Source organism: Palaemon carinicauda, chromosome 7, assembly GCF_036898095.1.
Source record: "Palaemon carinicauda isolate YSFRI2023 chromosome 7, ASM3689809v2, whole genome shotgun sequence".
Classification (NCBI taxonomy): Eukaryota; Metazoa; Arthropoda; class Malacostraca; order Decapoda; family Palaemonidae; genus Palaemon; species Palaemon carinicauda.
In genome coordinates this window covers 169,146,231-169,168,596 of record NC_090731.1, presented here as the reverse complement: position 1 = coordinate 169,168,596, position 22,366 = coordinate 169,146,231, and the positions used below count along the sequence as shown (strand labels likewise).

General features: G+C 46.1%; 2 protein-coding genes across 3 annotated transcripts in view; one reads left to right on the top strand and one right to left on the bottom strand.

Annotated features, from left to right (window-relative positions):
• Window positions 1–18,429, bottom strand: part of LOC137644152 (kinesin-like protein KIF21A) — a 34,933-nt gene extending 16,504 nt beyond the window's left edge. Inside the window, exons 1-2 of one of the 2 annotated variants that reach the window (XM_068377134.1) lie at window positions 18,276–18,429; window positions 13,939–14,443 (exon numbers count right to left, since the gene is read on the bottom strand). In XM_068377134.1, coding sequence (XP_068233235.1) covers window positions 13,939–14,430 — 492 coding nt within the window. In that variant the 5' untranslated portion in view covers window positions 14,431–14,443; window positions 18,276–18,429. The remainder of the gene's footprint in view (window positions 1–13,938; window positions 14,444–18,275) is intronic. The other variant, XM_068377135.1, reaches the window with a different exon arrangement.
• Window positions 18,430–20,595: 2,166 nt separating this feature from the next.
• The window catches only part of lobo (lost boys), a 33,336-nt gene continuing 31,565 nt past the window's right edge, over window positions 20,596–22,366 (top strand). The window contains exon 1 of the mRNA XM_068377603.1: window positions 20,596–20,745. Coding sequence (XP_068233704.1) covers window positions 20,596–20,745 — 150 coding nt within the window. The remainder of the gene's footprint in view (window positions 20,746–22,366) is intronic.

Below are 22,366 nucleotides of genomic sequence, written 5' to 3'. Positions count from 1 at the left end.
GACCCCCGCTTGAAGTACCTGCGTCACAGAGAAGTTTCTCTTGAAGGCCAGGGATGTAGCAATACCCCTGACATCGTGGGCCCGAGGGCGACGTGACGGAGGAGGGTCAGGATTCAGGGCATGGTGGATAACCCTACGAATCCAAGCAGAGATGGTGTTCCTTGTGACCCTCCTCTTTGTCCTGCCTGTGCTCACAAACAAAGCTCGCACATGAGGACGGACTGCAGCCGTTCTCTTCAAGTAGTACCTCAGACACCTCACTGGGCATAGTAGCAGCTGGTCTGGGTCGTTTGTTACAGAACGGAGACTCGCGATCCTGAAAGAGTCGAACCGAGGATCCGGCACTCCAGGATTCTGAGTCTTGGCCACAAACTCAGGGACGAACCTGAACGTTACCTCCCCCCATCCCCTTGAATGGGCGATGTCGTACGAGAGACCATGAAGTTCACTAACTCGCTTGGCCGAGGCCAAGGCGAGTAGGAAAGCCGTCTTCCAAGACAGGTGGCGATCGGAGGCCTGGCGTAATGGCTCGAAGGGAGGTCTCTTGAGAGACCTGAGAACTCGAACCACGTTCCAAGGAGGGGGTCTCACTTCCGACTGGGGGCAGGTAAGCTCATAGCTACGTATGAGTAAAGAGAGTTCTAGCGATGAAGAAATATCCACGCCCTTCAATCTGAAGGCCAAGCTTAAGGCTGAGCGATAGCCTTTCACTGCCGAGACAGAAAGGCGCATTTCTTCTCGCAGATACACAAGGAAGTCCGCTATTGCTGGAATAGTGGCATCGAGTGGAGAGATACCCCTTCCACGACACCAACCACAAAAGACTCTCCACTTCGCTTGGTAGACTCCCTCAGAGGACCTTCGCAGGTGCCGAGACATTCTCTCCGCAACCTGTTGCGAAAAGCCTCTCTCCGCGAGGAGACGCTGGATAGTCTCCAGGCGTGAAGCCGAAGCGAGGCTACGGCCCTGTGAGGGACACCGGAGTGGGGTTGTCTGAGAAGCTCGTGTCGTGGAGGAAGCTCCCTTGGGAGTTCCGTCAGGAGTTGCAGAAGGTCCGGAAACCATTCCGCGTGATGCCATAGCGGAGCTACTAGAGTCATGGAACAGTTGACCGATAGTCTGGTCCTGTTGAGCACCCTTCTCATCAGACAGAATGGTGGGAAGGCGTACACGTCGATGTTGTCCCACCGTTGCTGGAAAGCATCTTGCCAGAGTGCCTTGGGGTCCGGGACTGGTGAGCAGTACAGGGGCAGCTTGAAGTTCAAGGCTGTCGCGAACAAGTCCACCGTCGGGGAACCCCACAAAGTCAGGACTTTGTTGGCTATCTGAGGATCCAAAGACCACTCGGTACTCACTATCTGCGAAGCCCTGCTCAGACTGTCGGCGAGCACATTCCTCTTGCCAGGAATGAAGCGAGCTGATAGTGTTATCGAGTGGGTTTCGGTCCACCTCAGAGTCTCTACTGCAAGATGGGATAGCTGTTGCGAAAAAGTGCCTCCCTGCTTGTTGATATAAGCCACTACCGTGGTGTTGTCGCTCATCACCACCACGGAGTGACCCGCCAGGAACCGTTGGAACTGTTGAAGGGCCAGAAAGACGGCCTTCAATTCTAGCAGGTTGATGTGTAGGCACTTTTCTGATTCTGACCAAAGGCCTGAGGCCCTCTGGTTCAGAACGTGCGCCCCCCACCCTTCTTTTGACGCGTCCGAAAACAGAGTCAATTCCGGGGGAAGGACGAGAAGACTCACTCCCTTTCGCAGGTTCTCGTCGGCCAGCCACCACCGCAAGTCCGTCTGTTCCAGAGACCCCATTGGGATCAGAGTGTCCGGGGAATCGGATCCTTGATTCCACCGGGACTTGAGCCGCCATTGAAGGGATCTCATCCTGAGGCGGCTGTTTGGAACCAGACGGGCCAGGGAGGATAGGTGGCCCAAGAGACGCAACCACGATTGGGCGGGGAGTTCTTTTCGCCTGAGGAAAGGTTCCGCCACCCTCCTCAGCCTTGCTATCCGGTCGTCTGATGGAAAGGCTTTGTGGAGATTGGTGTCTATTAGCATGCCTAGATAAACCAGTCGCTGGGACGGCTGCAGAGAGGACTTCTCGAGGTTTACCACGATCCCCAGATCCTGGCAAAGATCTAGAAGCCTGTCTCGGTGTCGAAGAAGGGTCGACTCCGAGTCTGCTAGGATCAGCCAATCGTCTAGGTAACGAAGGAGACGAATGCCGTTCCTGTGCGCCCAAGTCGAAATCAGGGTGAACACTCTGGTGAACACCTGAGGAGCTGTGGAGAGACCGAAACACAGCACCTTGAACTGGTAGATCTTGTTGTCTAGGCAGAATCTCAGGTACTTCCTGGAAGACGGATGGATTGGGATCTGGAAGTACGCGTCCTTTAGATCCAGTGTACACATGAAGTCTTGTGGTCTCACCGCAAGTCTGACTGTGTCTGCTGTCTCCATGCTGAACCGGGTTTGTTTGACAAACCTGTTCAGAGCCGAGAGATCGATGACGGGTCTCCAGTCTCCAGTAGCCTTCTTTACAAGAAAGAGTCGACTGAAGAAGCCTGGAGAGCCGTCCACGACCTCCTGGAGAGCACCCTTCTCGAACATGGTCTTGACTTCGGCCTGAAGGGCCAGCCCCTTTGCCGATCCCATGGCATAGGAGCTCAACGACACTGGATTCGCTGTCAGGGGAGGTTGAGATGACGTGAACGGGACGCGATAACCTTGGCCGATCACCGAGATCGTCCAAGCATCGGCCCCGAGATGTTGCCACCTGCGGACGCAACGCTGAAGGCATCCCCCCACAGGTGGACACGCAGGGGGACTGCCACCCCTAGGGCTTGCGGCCGCGGCCGCCACCCCTAGAAGTCTTGCCTCCCCTGGAGGACTTACCACCCCTCTTGACCTTGGCTGGAAAGGGCTGGGGCTTAGACACCACTTTCTTAGCTGCCGGTGCCTGTTTTGGAGCCTTACGAGGCTGTTGCTGCTGTTGTGGCGGGGCTGGAGGCTTATAGGGCCGAGTTGTAAGGGCCCTGTGGAGGAGGGAGTCCGTGCTGGATTTCCTCCACCTCTCAGCCGTTCGCTCCAAGTCTTGAGGCTCAAACAGGCTCTCCCCCAGGAGGGAGGCATGTCGGAGCCTACACACATCTACGGCGGGGACCTTCGGATGGAATCTCTCGGACACAGCATCGCGACGCTTCAACACCGAGTTGGCCCACAGGGTGGTAACCTGGTGCGCCAAGAACTCGATGGAGCGGGTGCCCGAGAGCAAGAAGGTCTCTAGGGCCTTCCTATTGGTCTCCTTGGACAAGTCCTCAGATCGCAATAGGATGCCCAGAGATCCTAACCAGAAGTCCAGCCACGAAGTGGCCTGCATGGCACACTTAGCGACCTTCTCGTGGTTAAGGATCTCTGCCGCCGAGAACGACACCTGCCGGGCAGAGAGTTTCTCCAAGGGAACTCCCTTCGCCAGCTCCTCCACAGAGTGATGGAGCGGAAGAGCGAGGTTGTGCTCACCCAGGATCTCGAAATACCTCCTCTGCTGAAGGCGAGGAGGAGGGATGAGTTTGTTCCCGGCAGTGGAACGACTGGAGGAGGCAAGAAGTGCGAGCTGAGCATTGGCCCTAGCTCTGGCACTCTTCAGCCCCCGAGACCAGGGCAGAGCTGCACTGGTCTTAGGGGCCTTCCGAACGTCGAACACTTCATCCAGAATTGTGTCTTTGCCTTCACGGGGGGGGATGACTGGATCCGTAAGACTGTTAAGTTGCCTTATCAGGCTTAGGACCTGCCAGAAGGCATGTTCGGACTCTTGCTGTTCTCCTCCCTGTGGGCTGGCAGCTAAGTCTCCTGCCCCAGGAATCTCTTCCTGGGGTGATACGTGGACATTCCCCTGGGTAGTCATGGGTTCCTGTCGAATCCTTGCAGAGGATTTAGGGATGGTCTTGGAATCCTTGGGCTCCCTCCTAGGAGGGATACAGGATCCCAACAACGAGGTTCGAGGGGCCCCTTCCTCACGAGACAATTCTCCTGCCTGAAGCGAAGTCTCCCCCCCTGGTGCCGGGGGGAAGACTACCGGTCCACTGGACTCACCTGAGGACGGAAAGGCCTCGTCCACGGGAGAAGGAGAGAGTACTCGTGCAGGAGAGGGAACCCTCGAGACCGACCTCTTGGGAACCAACTTCGCCCTGGGGGAAGTCACCACGAAGTCCACTCCTCTCTTTCTCTTCAGCGAAGGAGAGACAGCCGCTGGTTTGTCACCCTGGCCGGCGAGTGCTGGTTTCATAACCCTCACTAACGCCCGTGCCAGCGGACCAAACCAAGTCTGCTGCTCAAAGGACACAGAGTCCGAAATCCTCGCTAAGGTGAAAGGGATCGGGCGATCCTTTGGAGTGGACACGACGGTACCTGCCTGAAAAGAAGGTGGGGAAGAATGTTGTAATGACCTGTCCTCGTCCTGCAATACCAACCTGTGCTTGGATGGAGGTGATCCCGAGTGCCGTCTAGGAGCACGCGTCCCTGCTGCTACCACCGGCTGTGGAATTCGCCGCGAACTATGGTCGCGCGAGGGTGAACGGTCGCGCAAAGGCGAATGGTTGCGCGGGCGTACAGGCGAGCGGTCGCGCGGGCGCGCAGGCGAGCGGTCGCGCGGGCGCGCAGGCGAGCGATCGCGCGGGCGCGCAGGCGAGCGATCGCGCGGGCGCGCAGGCGAGCGATCGCGCGGGCGCGCAGGCGAGCGATCGCGCGGGCGCGCAGGCGAGTGGGCGTGAGGGTGGGCAGGTAAAGGAACACGTGTCCGAGGCGACGAACGCAAGCGATGGCGCGACGGCGAGGGATCGTGCTGCCGCGTAGGTGAAGAAGATCGCTGGCGATAATGATCACGTGATGGTAAGCGATGGCGAGCAGCATGTGAAGGTGAATGATTGCGCGCAAGAGGGCGATCATTCAGGGTTGAGCGATGAGGAGCAGCATGCGTAAGCGGGCGATCGTTCAGGGTTGTGCGATGGCGAGCAGCATGCGCAGGTGAATGATCGCGTGAAAGGGTGCGATGGTGATCAGCATCCGCAGGAAGGCGATCGTTCAGGGTTGTGCGATGAGGAGCAGCATGCGAAAGCGGGCGATCGTGCAGGGTTGTGCGATGGCGAGCAGCATGCGCAGGTGAATGATCGCGTGAAAGGGTGCGATGGTGATCAGCATCCGCAGGAGGGCGATCGTTCAGGGTATTGCGATGAGGAGCAGCATGCGAAAGCGGGCGATCGTGCAGGGTTGTGCGATGGCGAGCAGCATGCGAAAGCGGGCGATCGTGCAGGGTTGTGCGATGGTGATCAGCATCCGCAGGAGGGCGATCGTTCAGGGTATTGCGATGAGGAGCAGCATGCGTAAGCGGGCGATCAGGCAGGTTCGTGCGATGGCGGGCAGCATGTGAAGGTGATCGCTGGCGAACTGGTGATCGCTGGCGAGCTGGTGATCGCTGGCGAGCTGGTGATCGCTGGCGAGCTGGTGATCGCTGGCGAGCTGGTGATCGCTGGCGAGCTGGTGATCGCTGGCGAGCAGAAGGTCGACGCGTGTCCTGTGAGAGGATAGGTTCACGAGCAGGAACGGGAAGATCGCTGGCGCGTTGGCGAACATGTGTTTCTGACACACGATGGTGAGCAGGGAGTTCAGCAGGAACTAAAGGGTGGTCAGAGACCGCAGGGCGATGGTCCTCAAATGAGCGCTGACGCTCGGAAGAGAGCTGACGAGCAGGAGAGCGCTGGCGAGGGGGGCGAACCTCAGGAGAGAGCCGACGAGCAGGTGAGCGTCGGCGAGCAGGAGAGTCTTGGCGAGCAGGAGATCGTCGACGAGCAGGAGATCGCTGGCGAGCAGGAGATCGTCGACGAGCAGGAGATCGCTGGCGAGCAGGAGAGCGCTTGTGCGCTGGCCCTGCTCGCGTAAGGGAAGAATCCCTTAGCCCCGAAGGGACCGTTGCCCGTCGGGTGACGAGTTCTCCAGAAGGCGAAGATCCGGCAGGAGATGGAGAGCGGTCCGCAGAGAGGTTCAAGGAGGGCGGAGTAGTCGGTTGAGGCTGACGAGGAGAGTCCCCCCCGGAGGACGAAGACCCAAAAAGGCGCCTCTTAGTCCCCCTGTAAGGGGAAGGGAGGCCCTTGTGGCGTAGAGGGCGGTGAGCCTTACGGCGGAGGCGGCCTCGGGGGAGATCGTCGGGACCATCGGTCCTCCGAAGGGGAGTCTCCTTCAAAACACTTCCCTCAGAAGGAAGCTGGGCAGCAGTCGAGACCGAAGGACTCACTTCCCCCTTCGAAGGATGCACGGAAGGAGGAGGAGAGCCTAGAGCACCATCACCAGCAACAGCACCTGCGTCGGAAGGCCCAGCCACGTCGGAGGCCTCTGTCACCACGACGTCGACAATAGACAGAGGGTCTACCTCCGCTACCACCGGCGACTGTTTAACAGCGGCCCCCAACGAGACAAGGTCAATAAGAGCGACCCTGGAGGGCAAGCCCTTAAGCCCCAGGGACGACCAAATCTGCAACAGATCATCACTGGATAAAGAATTATTATCAATAACCTCCCCCGGAGGAGGAGGGGGAACCGCCTCGCTATGGGAGGCGACGCCCTCTCCCCCCACCGAAGGTAGGGAAACAGAACAAGGGCCTGCGCTCCCACTCGGACGACTCTCCTTAGGAGGCGGACGAGGGGGAGCTTCGGAGGAGGTTTGGGCGGCGGAAGAAGAGTCCCGAGAACCTTCCTCCTTCAAGGCTAACCCCGGAGGAGAACGGTCTCTCTTGGACTTCTTCTTACGCCGACGGCCAAACCTCTCCCACTGGGAGGCAGACCACTCCCTACACTCACGGCACATGTTATCCTGGTCGCACCGTCGGCCCCGACATTGAGGGCAGAGGGTGTGAGGATCCGTACTCACGTCCGACATGAAAGTCCCACAAGGACGGCCGGCAACTCCAGGGCATGTCCGCATATTAAATAAAAGAAAATAACTGAAGGTCAACTTCCAACCAATCACACAAGCTGTAAAGAAAAAGAAGAAAATTAAAGGCTGTCAGCGAAGGCGATGAACAGACACGTCTGATCACCGCCGAGCCAAAAGTGAAGTGAAGCAAGTCACCGGTGTGTGGAGGGGGGAGGGGTAGCAAGCTACCCTTCCCCACCCCCCGCTAACTAGCGCGGGGGTAATTAACCCTCGTTAAAAACTATTGGCTCGTCATTTCAGCTGCGCTAAAAGTAAACCCTTTGTAAATAGCGTGGTTTGTATTTCGGTTACGGAACAACTATAAATTCATGTAAAAAATAGGAGCACATCATTAACAGAAAATGTATTAAGTATCATAGCATATAAACATGGAGTTTTTATGATAAAACAAAGTTTTATGAATACTTACCTGGCAGTTATATATATATAGCTGAGTCTCCGACTGCGGCAGAATTTAATCGAAAATCGCGGCAACCGCCTTGTGGTGGTTGTGTGGTTAGATGGTTAACAACCCTTACAGGGTGGTACCTGGAACCATTCCCGTTTTCTGTTCCTCAGATTATCTTTGCCCGACCTGTCTCCTGAGGGGAGGTGGGTGGGCTTTAAAATATATATATAACTGCCAGGTAAGTATTCATAAAACTTTGTTTTATCATAAAAACTCCATTTTTATGAATAGAACTTACCTGGCAGTTATATATATATAGCTGATTCACACATTTGGAGGAGGGAAACAGACATAAAAACATAGTTGGGGAAACAAACAAAGAGTTGTAGGAGAACAAACACCTTGATTCCTTACCTGCTAAGGTAGCTGACTTCAAAGGTAACTGCCTTTAGAGTCGCTTTCCCTTAGGAGTGTTCAGCCAGGAGTAGACCTGCTACGCTGCAAACAACTCAATCGAGTCTGTCAAAAGGGTAGGACCAACAACTTGACTAGACTTCAGAAAACTACCTTCCCATATAAAAAACCTGCAACCTTACTAAAGCTAACCATCTAACCTTGCAGAAATAGATATAAACTATCTATCTGGACTGAGGGAACCGTACCACAGGACGAGGACCTCAGACAACCATAAAAAACACAAACCCATATACAAGAACATAAACTAAGGTTGAGTGGGGGTAGTAACTCCTTTGCCTAATACAGAAGCCGCAGCTACGTATGGGCCCAAGGTATAACACTTGTCATAGTCCACTCTTACCTCTCTGAGGTAATGAGAAGCGAAGACAGAGTTGCTCCTCCAGAACGTTGCGTCCATGATCTGCTTAACTGACATATTTTTCCGGTATGCCAGCGAAGCAGCAATGGCCCTTACTTCGTGAGCCCGTACTTTTAACAGGGCGAAGTTTTCTTCCTCACAAAAGAGGTGGGCTTCCCTAATAGTTTCCCTCAGGAAAAAAGGACAAAGCGTTCTTTGACAGGAGTTTTTGAGGATCCTTCACCGAACACCATAAGGAGTTGGAAGCACCCCTCACGCTCTTAGTGTGGGCCAAATAAGCCTTGAGAGCCCTAACCGGGCAGAGGAGGCTTTCCTGTTCCTGACCTACTAGATTCGTGAGGTTAGGGACTTCAAAAGTCCTAGGCCAGGGTTTCGAAAGGTTCTCATTCTTGGCGAGAAAGTCGAACCTCAAGGAACAAACCGCTCCATTTAGGGTGAAGCCTACACGCTTCTCGATTGCCTGGACCTCGCTGATCCTCCTGGCAGTCGCTAGAGACAAAAGGAAGAGGGTTTTCTTAGTCACATCTCGCAGAGAAGCTTGCGAGATATGCTCAAACTTCCTGGAGCACAAAAACTTAAGCACCACATCCAGGTTCCAAGAAGGGGGTCTTAAGTGCACCTGCTTCGTTGTCTCAAAAGACCTAATGAGGTCCTGCGAGTCCTTATTCTGAGATAACTCTAAGCCTCTATGCCTATAGACGGTTGAGAGCATGCTCCTGTATCCTTTAATGGTAGATACAGCCAGCTTAGCATCCTGCCTGAGGTACAAAAGAAAGTCTGCAATCTGGGTTAGAGAGGTAGAGGACGAGGAAACCTTGCGCCTCCTGCACCAAGCTCTAAAGGTCTCCCACTTTGACTGGTAGACTCTTTGTGAAGAGATCCTCCTTGCCCTGGCAATAGCTTTCGCCGCTTGCGCCGAAAAGCCTCGAGATCTAACGAGCTTCTCGACAGTCTGAAGGCAGTCAGATTGAGAGCGAGGGGGTTTTGGTGAAATCTATCGAAGTGGGGTTGTCTGAGAAGATCTGGACTTGCCGGGAGTCTTCTTGGAAAGTCCATCAGCAACCCTACCACTTCGGTGAACCATTCCCTCGCAGGCCAGAATGGAGCCACTAGGATCATTCGTCCTGAATCAAGGAGAGCGAACTTCCTGACAACCAGATTGATGATCTTGAACGGGGGAAAGGCATACATGTCCAGCCCCGTCCAATCCATCAAGAAGGCGTCCACTGCAACAGCTTCCTCGTCCGGGACTAGGGAGCAGTAATTGGGGATCCTCTTGTTTAGACCGGAGGCGAAAAGGTCTATTACTGGTCGGCCCCACAACTTCCAGAGGCTTCGACAGACATGCGGGTTGAGAGTCCACTCTGTAGGAAGGACCTGTCCCCTCCTGTTAAGCATGTCTGCCCTGATGTTTCTCTGCCCTTGAACAAACCTTGTCAACAGCTGGGTCTCGTTCTCGTTCGCCCAGAGGAGAAGCTCTCTCGCAGTTGAGAAGAGAGAGAGGGAGTGAGTTCCCCCTTGTTTCCTTATGTACGCGAGAGCTGTGGTGTTGTCGGAATTGATCTCCACAGTCTTTCCCGACACCGAGGTCTTGAAGGCCTTGAGCCCTAACAAAATGGCCATCAATTCCTTCCTGTTGATATGCCAACTGACCTGACTCCCTTCCCAAGCCTGACTCGGACGCGTCTGAGAATAACACTAGGTCGGGGTTCTTCTTGAACAAGGAGATCCCTTTTCCCAACAGAGCTGGGTCCAGCCACCACATTAAAAGATCCTTGATCTCTGTCGGAATGGGAAAAGAAAAAGTGTCCTCCTGGATCTTTCTGTTCTAAACCTTTGCGAGGAAGTGTTGCAGAGGCCTTAGGTGCAGTCTCCCCAAAGGGACAAACTGCTCCAGGGAGGATAGAGTTCCCAGCAGACTCATCCACTCCTTCGCTGAGCATTCCTGCTTCCTCAAAAAGTCTTTGACTTTGTCCAGGCACCTGTTCTGCCTCTCTTGGGAGGGAGAAGGAGGGAGAAGCCTGAAAAAGAACTGAATTCAGAACTATCCTCAAATAGAGAATAATCTGATTCGGCTCGGTCTGAGACTTCCCCCAGTTGACGATGAGTCCCAGGTCCTGAGTGATCGTATAAGTTTTCATTAGGTCCTCCAGACATTTCTCTTTCGACTGTGACCGGATCAGCCAGTCGTCTAGATAGAAGGAGACCCTTATCCCCTCCTGGTGTAACCAGCCTGCCACATTCGCCATTAGTCTGGTGAAAACTTGGGGAGCTGTGCTGAGACCGAAGCAAAGTGCCCTGAACTGGAAGCACTTGCCCTGGAACACAAACCTCAGATATCTCTTCGAAGACGGATGAATGGGGACGTGAAAATAAGCGTCCTGCAGGTCGAGAGAAACCATCCAGTCTCCTGGACGAAATGCAGCCAGCACTGACTGAGTCGTCTCCATGGAGAACTTTGTTTTCTCCACGAAGGCGTTCAGAGAGCTGACATCTAGGACTGGTCTCCATCCACCCGAGTTCTTGGGAACCAGAAACAGGCGATTGTAAAAGCCTGGGGAGGCGAGGTCTTGAACTGGCTCTATTGCTCCCTTGACCAACATCTGGTCGACTAGCTCCAGAAGAGCCTCTCGTTTCCCCGCGTCGGTGTACTGAGCCACTAAGGCTAGGGGAGAGTCTGAAAGAGGTGGTTTCTTTAAAAAGGGGATCTTGTAACCTTCCTTGACGACTGAGAGGGACCAGGTGTCCGCCCCTCTCCTTTTCCAAGACTGCCAAAAACGAGACAGTCTTGCCCCTACTGGTGTCTGGAGGACTTCCATCTCATTTTTTGGACCGGGGCCTAAACGCACCCCTGCTGGTCCTTGGCCCTGACTCTTGTCTTCTCCCCCTAAAATCCGCTCTCGAGGAGATCCTGCCCCAAAAGGGCTGTTGAAACTTCTTCTCCTCCTTCTTCAGAGGAGCAGGAGCAACAGGTAAGGTCTTTCTAGCCGACCGAGACAAAAGGTCCTGAGTAGCCTTCTGAGCCAGAGAAAGGGAGATATCTCTGACCAGAGCTTCAGGAAAAAGATGACGTGAAAAAGGGGCGTAAAGTAGCTCCGACTTCTGGGCAACAGTCACAGATCTAGAGGTGAAGGAGCACAAAAGGGCCCTCTTCTTCAAGACCCCTGCTGAGAAAAGGGAAGCCAATTCATTAGCTCCATCCCTTAGAGCTTTGTCCATGCAGGACATGATACTCGTCAGGTCCTTCGTGTCCTCCAGGAGTTCAGACTTCCTGGCCAGAGTCCCGAGAGACCAGTCCAGGAAGCTGAAAACCTCGAAAACCCTGAAAATTCCCTTGACGAGGTGATCAAGCTCCGACATGGACCACATCACCTTGGCAGAGTTTAAAGTATGCCTTCTTGCCGAGTCCACAAGAGCCGAGAAGTCACCTTGGGAGGAGGAAGGCACTCCTAACCCCAAAGGTTCCCCTGTCTCATACCACATACCGGCCTTGGAAGCGAGCCGAGACGGTGGAAAAGAAAAGGTGGTCTTGACAGCTTGTCTCCGTTCCTTCATCCAATAATCCACTTTAGCGAGAGCTTTCCTGGCCGAAATTGAAAGTTTCATTTTGATGAAGGCCGAAGACTTAGTAGCTTTCTTCCTGGTAAATTGAGACTGAGGAGAACTAGGGGCCGAAGGTTGAAATTCCTCCCCATAAAGTTCCAAAAGAGAGCGAGAAAGAACCTTATAATCGCTAGAAGAGTCGGCAGGTTTTTCTTCCTCTTCCGAAATATCTTCGAGGTCCTGCTCAAGGATAACATCCCGAAGAGTTGGGCTGCCAGCAGTCTGGCAGCGAGAGCTGTTTGAATCCTGGCACTGAGCGCCGCTAACATCCAGTCGGCGAGAAGCGGTATCGTCACGATGACGAGAAGCGGTATCGTCACGATGACGAGAGGCAGTATCGTCACGATGACGAGAAACGGAAGCGTCCTGAAGATGCAGGCTGCCGTCGCCTTGAAAATGCAGACTGCATTCATCCTGTTTCCTAAGAAACGAGGCAGTAACGTTCAGGGGTTTCGAAAGGGAAACGGAATCGTCACGGCGCCGAGAACGAGAGGCAGTATCGTCCTGGCGCCGGGAGAGGGGGGAAGGAAATTCCTGGCAGCGTGCCGATGAAGAGGATGTGCGTTGTCGTACGGCCGACGAAGTGCGCAGAGGTTTCTTGGGAGAGATAATAAAATCTCTCTTAGAAGAAGATCTCTTAACAGGCAAAGAGACGTCCTTACGTCTGACGGACTGAGAAGGGTGGCTGAAAGCTTGAACTAACGATGAAAGTTGTTCCTGCATAACAGCCATGAAAGCTTTAGCAACCTCCGCTGACTCTCGCGGTGCCGAAGACGGCAGTTGTCGTACGGCTTGACTGGGAGCGCTGGCAGAAGAAGCAGGGAGTCTAGCAGGATTAACTGGGCTAAGGACTCTCTGTTTCGCCCTTTTAACAAGAACATAGAAATCGTCTTCCGAAGGATCAGGGTCTCTGCTACTCGAACCGGGAGAGGGAGAGCGAGACTGAACGTCCCGGTTCCACCCTCTCTTCATTGGTCTTGATTCGTAACGCCGATTACGTCTGGGAGAACGATCAGGCGAAGACACAAACGAATCCGACACGCCTTTCCTACGGCGGTCAAGAGCAGCCTGGGAGATCGCAACAGGACTGTCTGAGGCGACGACTGACCGAGGATAAGCACCTCTCACCCCATTTCGGCTTTCGACGTACCTTCTCCCTTGGTCCTGGGAGCTTGGTAGAGGTCTAGACCTAGGGGTATGACAGATTCGATCAGTCGCCACCTCCACTGCACTTTCACAAGCACTAATTTCACCTACTCCCTTACCTTTAAAGGCCTCCAACTGTGCTTTAATGGCCTCCAATTCAGCATACCCAGGGTCATCCGTAGGCACAGATCCTGTAGAAGGGGCAGGAGTCACTACATTTGGGGAAGGAATACCTTCCAAAGGGGTTACAAGCAAAGGGTCAATAGATAAATCTAAGCTCGGCTCACTAGCAGACTTTGACTTTGATTTAGCTCTTCTAACTCTATCAATCTCAAGTTTGCACACATAGCGCTTCATAGCTAACCAATCATCATCACTTAAAACCTCGCATTCCTTGCACTTATTACCTAAGCACATTCAAACCCCCTGCAACCCATACAGATAGTGTGAGGGTCAACCGAAATTTTCGGCAACCTCACCTTGCAAATATCATTCGCACAAACACGATACTGAATTTTCTCACTCATGATAATAAAGGAAAAAAGACAAAAAAACAAAAACAACACGATTGCCAAATCCCAACACAGTGTACTTCACCAAAAACGAAGTCCAAAAAGGCAATGAAGGGAAAGCGATCCGAAAAACTCTGAAAGGCGGACCAACGATGTTGTCGATCCGGCCGGCAGAGATAATCTGAGGAACAGAAAACGGGAATGGTTCCAGGTACCACCCTGTAAGGGTTGTTAACCATCTAACCACACAACCACCACAAGGCGGTTGCCGCGATTTTCGATTAAATTCTGCCGCAGTCGGAGACTCAGCTATATATATATAACTGCCAGGTAAGTTCTATTCATAAAACTTTGATTTGAAATTAGCTTGACTTGTAGAATCAATTAAGGACTCGATGATCGATAAAAAACTCTAATCCATCATAAACATATTTAATGTATTTTCCCATAAAAAACAAAACTGTACTTACTCCGTCTGCATCCAAGGTTTCACTTAATGTCGATCTGAGTTCATTGAGTTTTTTCACCATCTCACATTTGACCCAAAAACCTTCATATCGAGTCATTTTATCATTTTCTTCATAAGGAAGCTCAAACCATTGTCTCTTTTTGCCATTCTCTGCAACATGAAACTTCTGGCCATTTTCAGTGACCATTCTAGAATCTTCAAATACTTGTTTCTTTTTCTTTGACCTTGCAACTGGCTCTTCCTTAACAGCAGTATCTTCTTTATCCTCTTCATCCTCAGATTCAGGTCTCTCTGGCATATTTTGAAATCTGTTTAAAAAATTACTTTCTTCAACAATTTTTTTTTCTTCTTCTTTCTCGATACCAATGTCCTCTATAGAGTCGGCAGGTTTATTCTTTTTCATTTGTGCAACCATTTCTGACCAAGGGGTTGCATCTTCTAGCACTCGCTTGTTTGAGCCCTTGGACCCTTCGGCACGTGCAAAACGAACCATTTTCTTCTGCTGTCTGCAATAATAAAGTAAGAAAATTAATGCCACTGTTAAAAAACTGAACCATTGTTCTCTTATTTCTGCAATAATAAAGTAAAAAAATTAATGCCATTGTTAAAAAAGCACACACACATATAAAGTATTCTTATCAAATTTCATACATGCAATTTTTCCCAGAAATACAACAGATTCCAAAGATAATTTTTATTTTCCCTAACAATACAAACCCAAGTCATTTTAATGCAATAAGCTCTTGACACACTTTTGATCCACCCATACTGATGAAAACCGGGTGAGCGTGGGAACAATGTATGGTTGCACCATGCTTCCACCCACTATGTCTTTTGGTAGCGATCTGGGATAACATGACTCAGGGTTGTACAGTTAGGAAAAATACAATTTAAAATTACAGTATTAGTTTCTTTCGCATACAAGCCATCCTCCATCCATCTAAGTAAAGAGAAGATATGCAAGCAATAAGAGCTAGGGGAAAACTTACAGACAAATATTAAAGAGTTCAAAAGTACACACCAATCAGTGCATTAAAGAGAAGTCGACCCAACACTAAAGATATTTAAACAAAACTCAGCTATGCGAGATATATAATGAAAGACAACAAAAATGCATTGGTGAAATAACTATTTCTCGATATATTTAAAAAACACCATATGAGATGGGCAAAAGTATCTAGACAAAATCTTCAATTTCTGAGCTTAAATATCCCAAGCCTCCTAAATGTTAAAGATCTAGATAAAATATAAAAGCATTGACTAAAAAAGATGAGAAAGGTATGCAAAAGAAATGCATGCTGCAACTTTACTCTAAATGGAAAAGACATATAAAGAAGAAATGCTTTATGCAGATGGACAAGATACAGTATAGCATTAATATACTTTTTAAGAGCACGAACACACTATAGTCCATTTCTTTTAGCGAGTCATATTTGCACCGACTCGCAGCAGTGCCCTTTTAGCTCGGAAAAGTTTCCTGATCGCTGATTGGTTGGACAAGATAATTCTAACCAATCAGCGACTAGGAAACTTTTCCGAGCTAAAAGGGCACCGTTGCAAGTCGGTGCAAATACGAATCGCTAAAAGAAATGGACTATAGATCTGCAGTGAATGAAGAAATTTGAAAATGCACATACAAAAAAGAAAATTATATGAAGAGGAAGTAGAAACTGATAAATTTCTTATTAAACTGCAAAAAAAAATTATCATAAGAAATGAGTGCATTTTACTAGACGGTCCACACCTAGAAAAGTAAGACGACAGCATAAAAAGTTTACTACTGTTTGTGACACGCAATGAAAAAACATACCGGTCTCTGAATACAATATCATTTAAAAATTGTGGAAAGCCAGAGAAGAAAAATCTAAACAAACTAAACAAACATAAAACAGAAAAACTGCATGGGGTTGCCGTTACAAATGCGACAACCCAACACATTGGACAGGTAAGATCATGATAGATTCAAAACAGGAAAAAATTTATAAATATCCTAAATAGTAGGTTTTTTTTATTTTAATCAATAATGTCTGTATTAACTTCTCATTGTAATGAATGGACTATGCACAAAATTGAGTTGGTAGTGGCTCAATGATCCATTTTTTTACCACTTAATTGACATAATTGATAGGGGGAAACGAGTGGAGCGTTTGTAAGAAGTTAGGTCACAGTTCACAAAATAAGTACAAATTTTCTAACCAACCTGACCTACCTTACCTTACCCTAACCTAATCTACTCTAACTATTAACCCTTTTACCCCCAAAAAGGACGTACTGGTACGTTTCACAAAACCCATCCCTTTACCCCCATGGACGTACCGGTACGTCCTTGCAAAAAAATGCTATAAAAATTTTTTTTCCATATTTTCCAAGAGAATGAGACCAAAATGACCTCTCTATGACAAAAATTAAGGCTGTTAGAGCAATTTAAAAAATATATACTGCAAAATGTGCTGGGGGAAAAATAACCCCTCGGGGGTTAAGGGTTGGAAATTTCCAAAGAGCCTGGGGGTAAAAGGGTTAAAGAAATAATAGGATGTACCCAACCTGCAACAAACTACCCCTGTACCTTATAGCAAGATATCCAGGGGTTTTATGTAATTGGTTAGGGCAGACATAAACATTTCTATTACAGTACAAAGTACTTATTAAATCTACTTTCTTTATGGAGAAGAAAGCTCAGGGTTGAGACTTAGTCTTAGGGGAAGCTAAGGGTTTCATTATACAACGGCGCAATATTAGTTAGGATATTATAACTCACATACAGTATCTATAAAATTCCTGTTTTTGATCCTTTTGTCGTCATACCACAAGACACAAGAGACTCCTTCCACACAGTATGTCAGAAAACCACTAATAAATGGTGCTTCAGTCATTAAGTTACTTGTTTGAATAGAAAAAGTATGGTTATATATTCTAAACATTTGCTATTTGTTTTTAATATTAGAATATAAAATATAATTACAGCTCTCATTTTATTCATCCTGTTAATGATGAAAGGTTAAGGTACAAATGTGTTTGGAAGCAATTTTACGATTGAGCAACTTGGCCGCAGCTTTAGCGACCTGTGCATTATAACATGTTCCCTAACTAACCTTTCATTATTATCATTAAAGTAGTATTTATTGCAAATTTACAAGATGTGTCCCAACCAAATACAAACTTAACAGGGAGGTAAGAATGTATATGGATGGGACAACATAAATGCTTCATAATCTAGGGTAACAGGGGCTCTTAACTATCAGCAATTATGTAACCCTAACAGGAGTTGAATGTGACTGGTGCAAGGACCGGTGTGACGGTCTGAATGATCCCCCGGTCTCAGAATTCTCCTTGCCATTGTATAATGGTTCTTTTCCACCATTAGCTCGCTTCGCTCGCATGGAAATAAAACATCAAGCTCGTATGTACTGGCAAGCGGTAATGTTGAGCTGGCCACGCTAACATTACCAACGTGAAATATAATGATGTTTTATTTTCCTGTGATCGTGAGAGGAACAAGAACCATTATATTTAACGTTGGTAATGTTGGCGTGCGCAGCTCAACATTATTGCTTGCCAGTACATACGAGCTTGATGTTTTATTTTCATGCGAGCGAAGCGAGCTAATGGCAGAAAAAAACCATTATACAATGGCAAGAAGAATTCTGAAACCAGGGGATCGTTCAGACCGTCCCACCGGGCTAAATTTAGAAAATATTGCCGTGGTAAAGGTAAATTATATCAATGAAAATGATAAAATAACTTCATATTATAGTATATCGGATCATACTAACGAACATCTTTCCCATAAGGAAAAACGATTTGGCTAATAATAAGAAAGATATCGCCCTGTCCCAACAAACTACATTCACCCCCTATATAATTTTTCCCTTGTCCCAACGGACTACATTCACCCCGCTTATGTAATTAACGACGATACCTCTCCACTAAGCCATAGCTTTCCAATTACGATATCAGAGCTACTATAGTTAATTCTTTTTAATGAGGGGCATTTGCACCGACTCACAGGGGTGCCCCTTTAGCTCGGAATAAGTTTCCTGGTACCTGATTGGTTAGAATTATCTTGTCCAACCAATCAGCGAGCAGGAAACGTTTCCAAGCTAAAAGGGCACCCCTGCGAGTCGGTGCAAATGCGCCTCGCTAAAAAGAATTGACTATATAACTCAACAACAACCTTAGGTTCTACATAATGTTTATTGAGCTGTTCTATAATTTCACCTTATTTTCTTCATTAGTAATATTGTGCTATGGTAAATCATGACCAACATTTTAATTAGAACTGGTCCGTCACAACCAGCTACAAAGTCTCCAATATCCATATTAAGATTACAATCTTACCTTAAATAGATCTTAATCGATACTTAATTGAAGTATGTTCACAGTAAAAAGTCACAATATCACAAAAATAAGAAATGGAACACACCACGAGACTCCAAAAACTGAAGTGCGTACTGTGATGTGTGATGTAGTCAAGTATTAGGTTGTAATCTTTGTAACGGCTCCTCTGTGTGGTTTTTCATTGATCAGTTTTCACTGTATCCAGGACCCTGACTTTATTCAATGTTCTTTAGAGTTCGTATAACATTTCTTTTCTGACTTTACACAATATTTCAAATAATATTTGTATATTAAGATAAATTTTCCTTATTACGCATATCAAATAGTAGCAGTTTTTTTTTATTATATATATTTTTTTCTGGATGCAGTTTTATTATTCAGGTTTTTCTTCCTTTACATGTGGTTTCAATTTATATCTAGGTCATAACGTGTATGTATATATATATATATATATATATATATATATATATATATATATATATATATATATATATATATACGTATATATATATATATATATATATATATATATATATATATATATATATATATATATATATATATATACGTATATATATATATATATACGTATATATATATATATATGTATATATATATATATATATATATATATATATATATATATATATATATATATATATATATATATATATATATATATATAAGAACGATAATCATGGGAGGCCATTTGGTAAACAAAATAATTATGAAATGTAAAATGTAACTTTCTCTGAAAAGAAAAGTATTTAATGAGATCCTACCAATATCAATTCATCCATCAGAAACTTGGAGCCTTACTAAAGCCTTAGAACATAAGTTAGTTACTACTCCAAGAGCCATGTTAAGAATAATGATGGGAATAAGACTGAGCCAGAAAAAAGAGGGGCAACTAAAGTAGAGGACCATTCTAACAACTTGTAAGAAAAAGAAATGGACATGAGCAGGACATGTAATGAGAATGACAGATAACAGGTGGACATTAAGAATAACAGAAAATATATATATATATATATATATATATATATATATATATATATATATATATATATATATATATATATATATATTCATTTAGATCGTTTACGTTGAAGAGGACCTGGATATTCAAATCCATAACTTTAATATATCTAATTATTTTTGGTTACCTCATGTGATGCATTTCAAACATATCAAGAAATATTTCTTTCACCTTAATTGAGCTTTGTTTTCAAATCTCTAGTGTAGTGACATGACCAGAATTTTGGTCTTATTCCACCGATTGCTGTATACTTTGGACCTCTTGATATTACTTACTTTACTTTAAGGTTTTCTTTTTTTTTTTTATCTTTAACTATAGGGTACCCCTACTCTTTACAGGATCTTTCGTACTTCATTGCATCGTATACATTACAAGGCATTCAGCATTTCACACCGCATATTGTTCAATTATTTTCAAATCCATATTATCGAAGCAATTAGAAAGCAAGTCTCCAGTTTGTTCTTGAAAGCCTTAATATCTTCAATCTTTCTACTGTCTTTTGTAATGTCCGAAGTTGCACTTTTGGTAGATGAAGTTGTAATACTCAATCCTGGTAATAACACAGTTTAACCAGGCATTTCCATATATTGCTTCTAAGATTATATCCCGCAATTTTTACTTATAATTGGTCACTGAAAGACAAGTTACAGTCAGGAGATACTCCTAAATCACAAACTTTACTAGATATCGGTACCAAATTGTTACTTACGTTTATATGAACATCACTAAGTTTCTTAGGCTGTTTTTCTAACCACCATAAAGGTTTTATTTTCATTCAATTTCAGTTTTTTAATTGTCAGCCATTCCCTAACACGGGTAAGAATTTGGTTTACAGTGTGAAGAAATTTACAAAGGAAGGGGGCTTAAAAAACTCAAAATCCATAACATCGTGGCCACCGAGAGCATAACATATACGATTTATTAAAATATTAACAATAGTGAACTGTAGTCTTAAATGCATCATTGCATAAAGTTTGTTTCAATTGACATATGGGAGGTGTACGGTCCTAAAATGAAGAAATTTTGGTTTGGGTTATATCACAAATCGCAGCTGTGCAAAAGAAATTATAACATTTTCATATAAAAATCAAAACTATATTTTTAATTTTCATAATCAATTGATATACATAAAGTAATAGGAAACCAACAAACCGAGATTCGTGGCATAGCAAAGTTGGCGTCCTGGTTTCCATGACAACGCTTCTGTTTTCTCTTGAAGAGATAAAGTCACATGTTTGTTGTTCCCGTGGACCAAACAAATATTTTTGATAACAAAGAAATATGTCTGATAAAATGTCAAGGGTTCCCGACCATAATAAAGCAGAGGAAGTCATATTAAATCATATTGCTAGTTTTAGGAGGCGATATAATTCATTATACCCAAGAGGACCGCTATTACTTCTAACACCGAAAAATGAGAATTACTGTCAGGTAAGTCATTTCTTGAGAGCTATGTCTTTTTTTAAATGAAATTATAATTGATAAAAAAAACTCCACTGATAACTATTCACCCCATTTCCGAAAACATAAATAATGAATAAAAACGAATTCTGAGTCATAACGTAATTTGCCAACTTTTAGCTTTTTAACGTAATTTTCTTATGGTCATAGGCTTTGTTATTAAGGATAATTAAAAAGATATTCCTGCTTTTTTTTCCCGACTGATTATAGCCACATTGAGCTGGTGAGGCTGGAAAGCAAATTAGAATTATCATTTTTCCGTTGGGCAAATTAAGAAAAGGTTAGATTGGGTAGAATTTAAACTTTTGTCATTACCTTAGTTTGACGTAATTTGCATGGTTTCAATGTCATTTTTAAGGCATTTATAAGGTAATTTCGGATCTACAAGCTTCATATTTAAGGAAATTAGAAAGGTTTTAAGGAAATCTAAGGAGAGAGAGAGAGAGAGAGAGAGAGAGAGAGAGAGAGAGAGAGAGAGAGAGAGAGAGAGAGAGAGAGAGAGAGAGAGAGAGAGAGAGAGAGATGGGGGGGGGGCAGCATCTAAGTAAATGGCTACATGCTCGTTTAAACCCTGCTCTTGGGAGAGATTAGAAAGCAAGAAAAGGGAACAATTGAAGAGAAGACAAGAAGGGGATTTATTAATGTGGGCCAGGGAGGCTATTCAGCACCCACATAGGCCTGCAACAATGGGTGGGGATGGGCTCGAAGTTGCAGGTAAAAGGGTTGACCGACAAAATGAAAGAAGGGAAGCGAGATTGGAGGTACAGTATAGCAGAAGGGTAAAAAGTCAGTGCAGTTAAGAGTCGAACTTGTTACAAAGACCTTTATAAAATCAAATTGAGTAAATGGTCTTTGTTATGTAATAAGGGAACTATAATTCCTGATAGAGGAGAAAATATCAGATAAAAATTCAAAAGTAGCAGTAGTAATATGGCTATCTTAAAAGGCAATATAATTGTTAAATCTAAGATCACCAGAGAGAGAGAGAGAGAGAGAGAGAGAGAGAGAGAGAGAGAGAGAGAGAGAGAGAGAGAGAGAGAGAGAGAGAGAGAGAGAAATAATACTGTTAGGTTTGCAACACTCTTCTTGTGATAACTAGTGAAAAATCAGGTTCATTTATAAACCACCGGTGATACGCCTATAAATTAATCACTTTCAAGAACAGGAAAAGTAATATTGTAAATGATCAAAGAAAGGTAGTTTACTCTTATTTGGAAAACTCTACCACTTAGGATTTCAATATGTTAGCAATTTCCAGATATACGAAATTTAACTAAGAATTATATTCTCGTTTAAATGACTGGCATTTCGTAATCAAGATAGTTAGATTAGTAGGTAAAGTTAAACTTACTCCATATTATTTTTCCGAGATTTCTTTAGCAGACTACTTGTAAGACGGCTTACATAAGCAGGCAGGCATTGATGAAGTGTTTAAAGGCTGCTCAAGAGTAACAGACAAGGGATATGTAATTCAATAATTGTGCTATTGCAAAATGTCCTTGAGGCCATACATGTATTACAAGTACCCAATCTTGGACCAAAGAGGACAAGGCAATGGCAGCTGATGATTTTGCAGGTAGACCAACGAGCA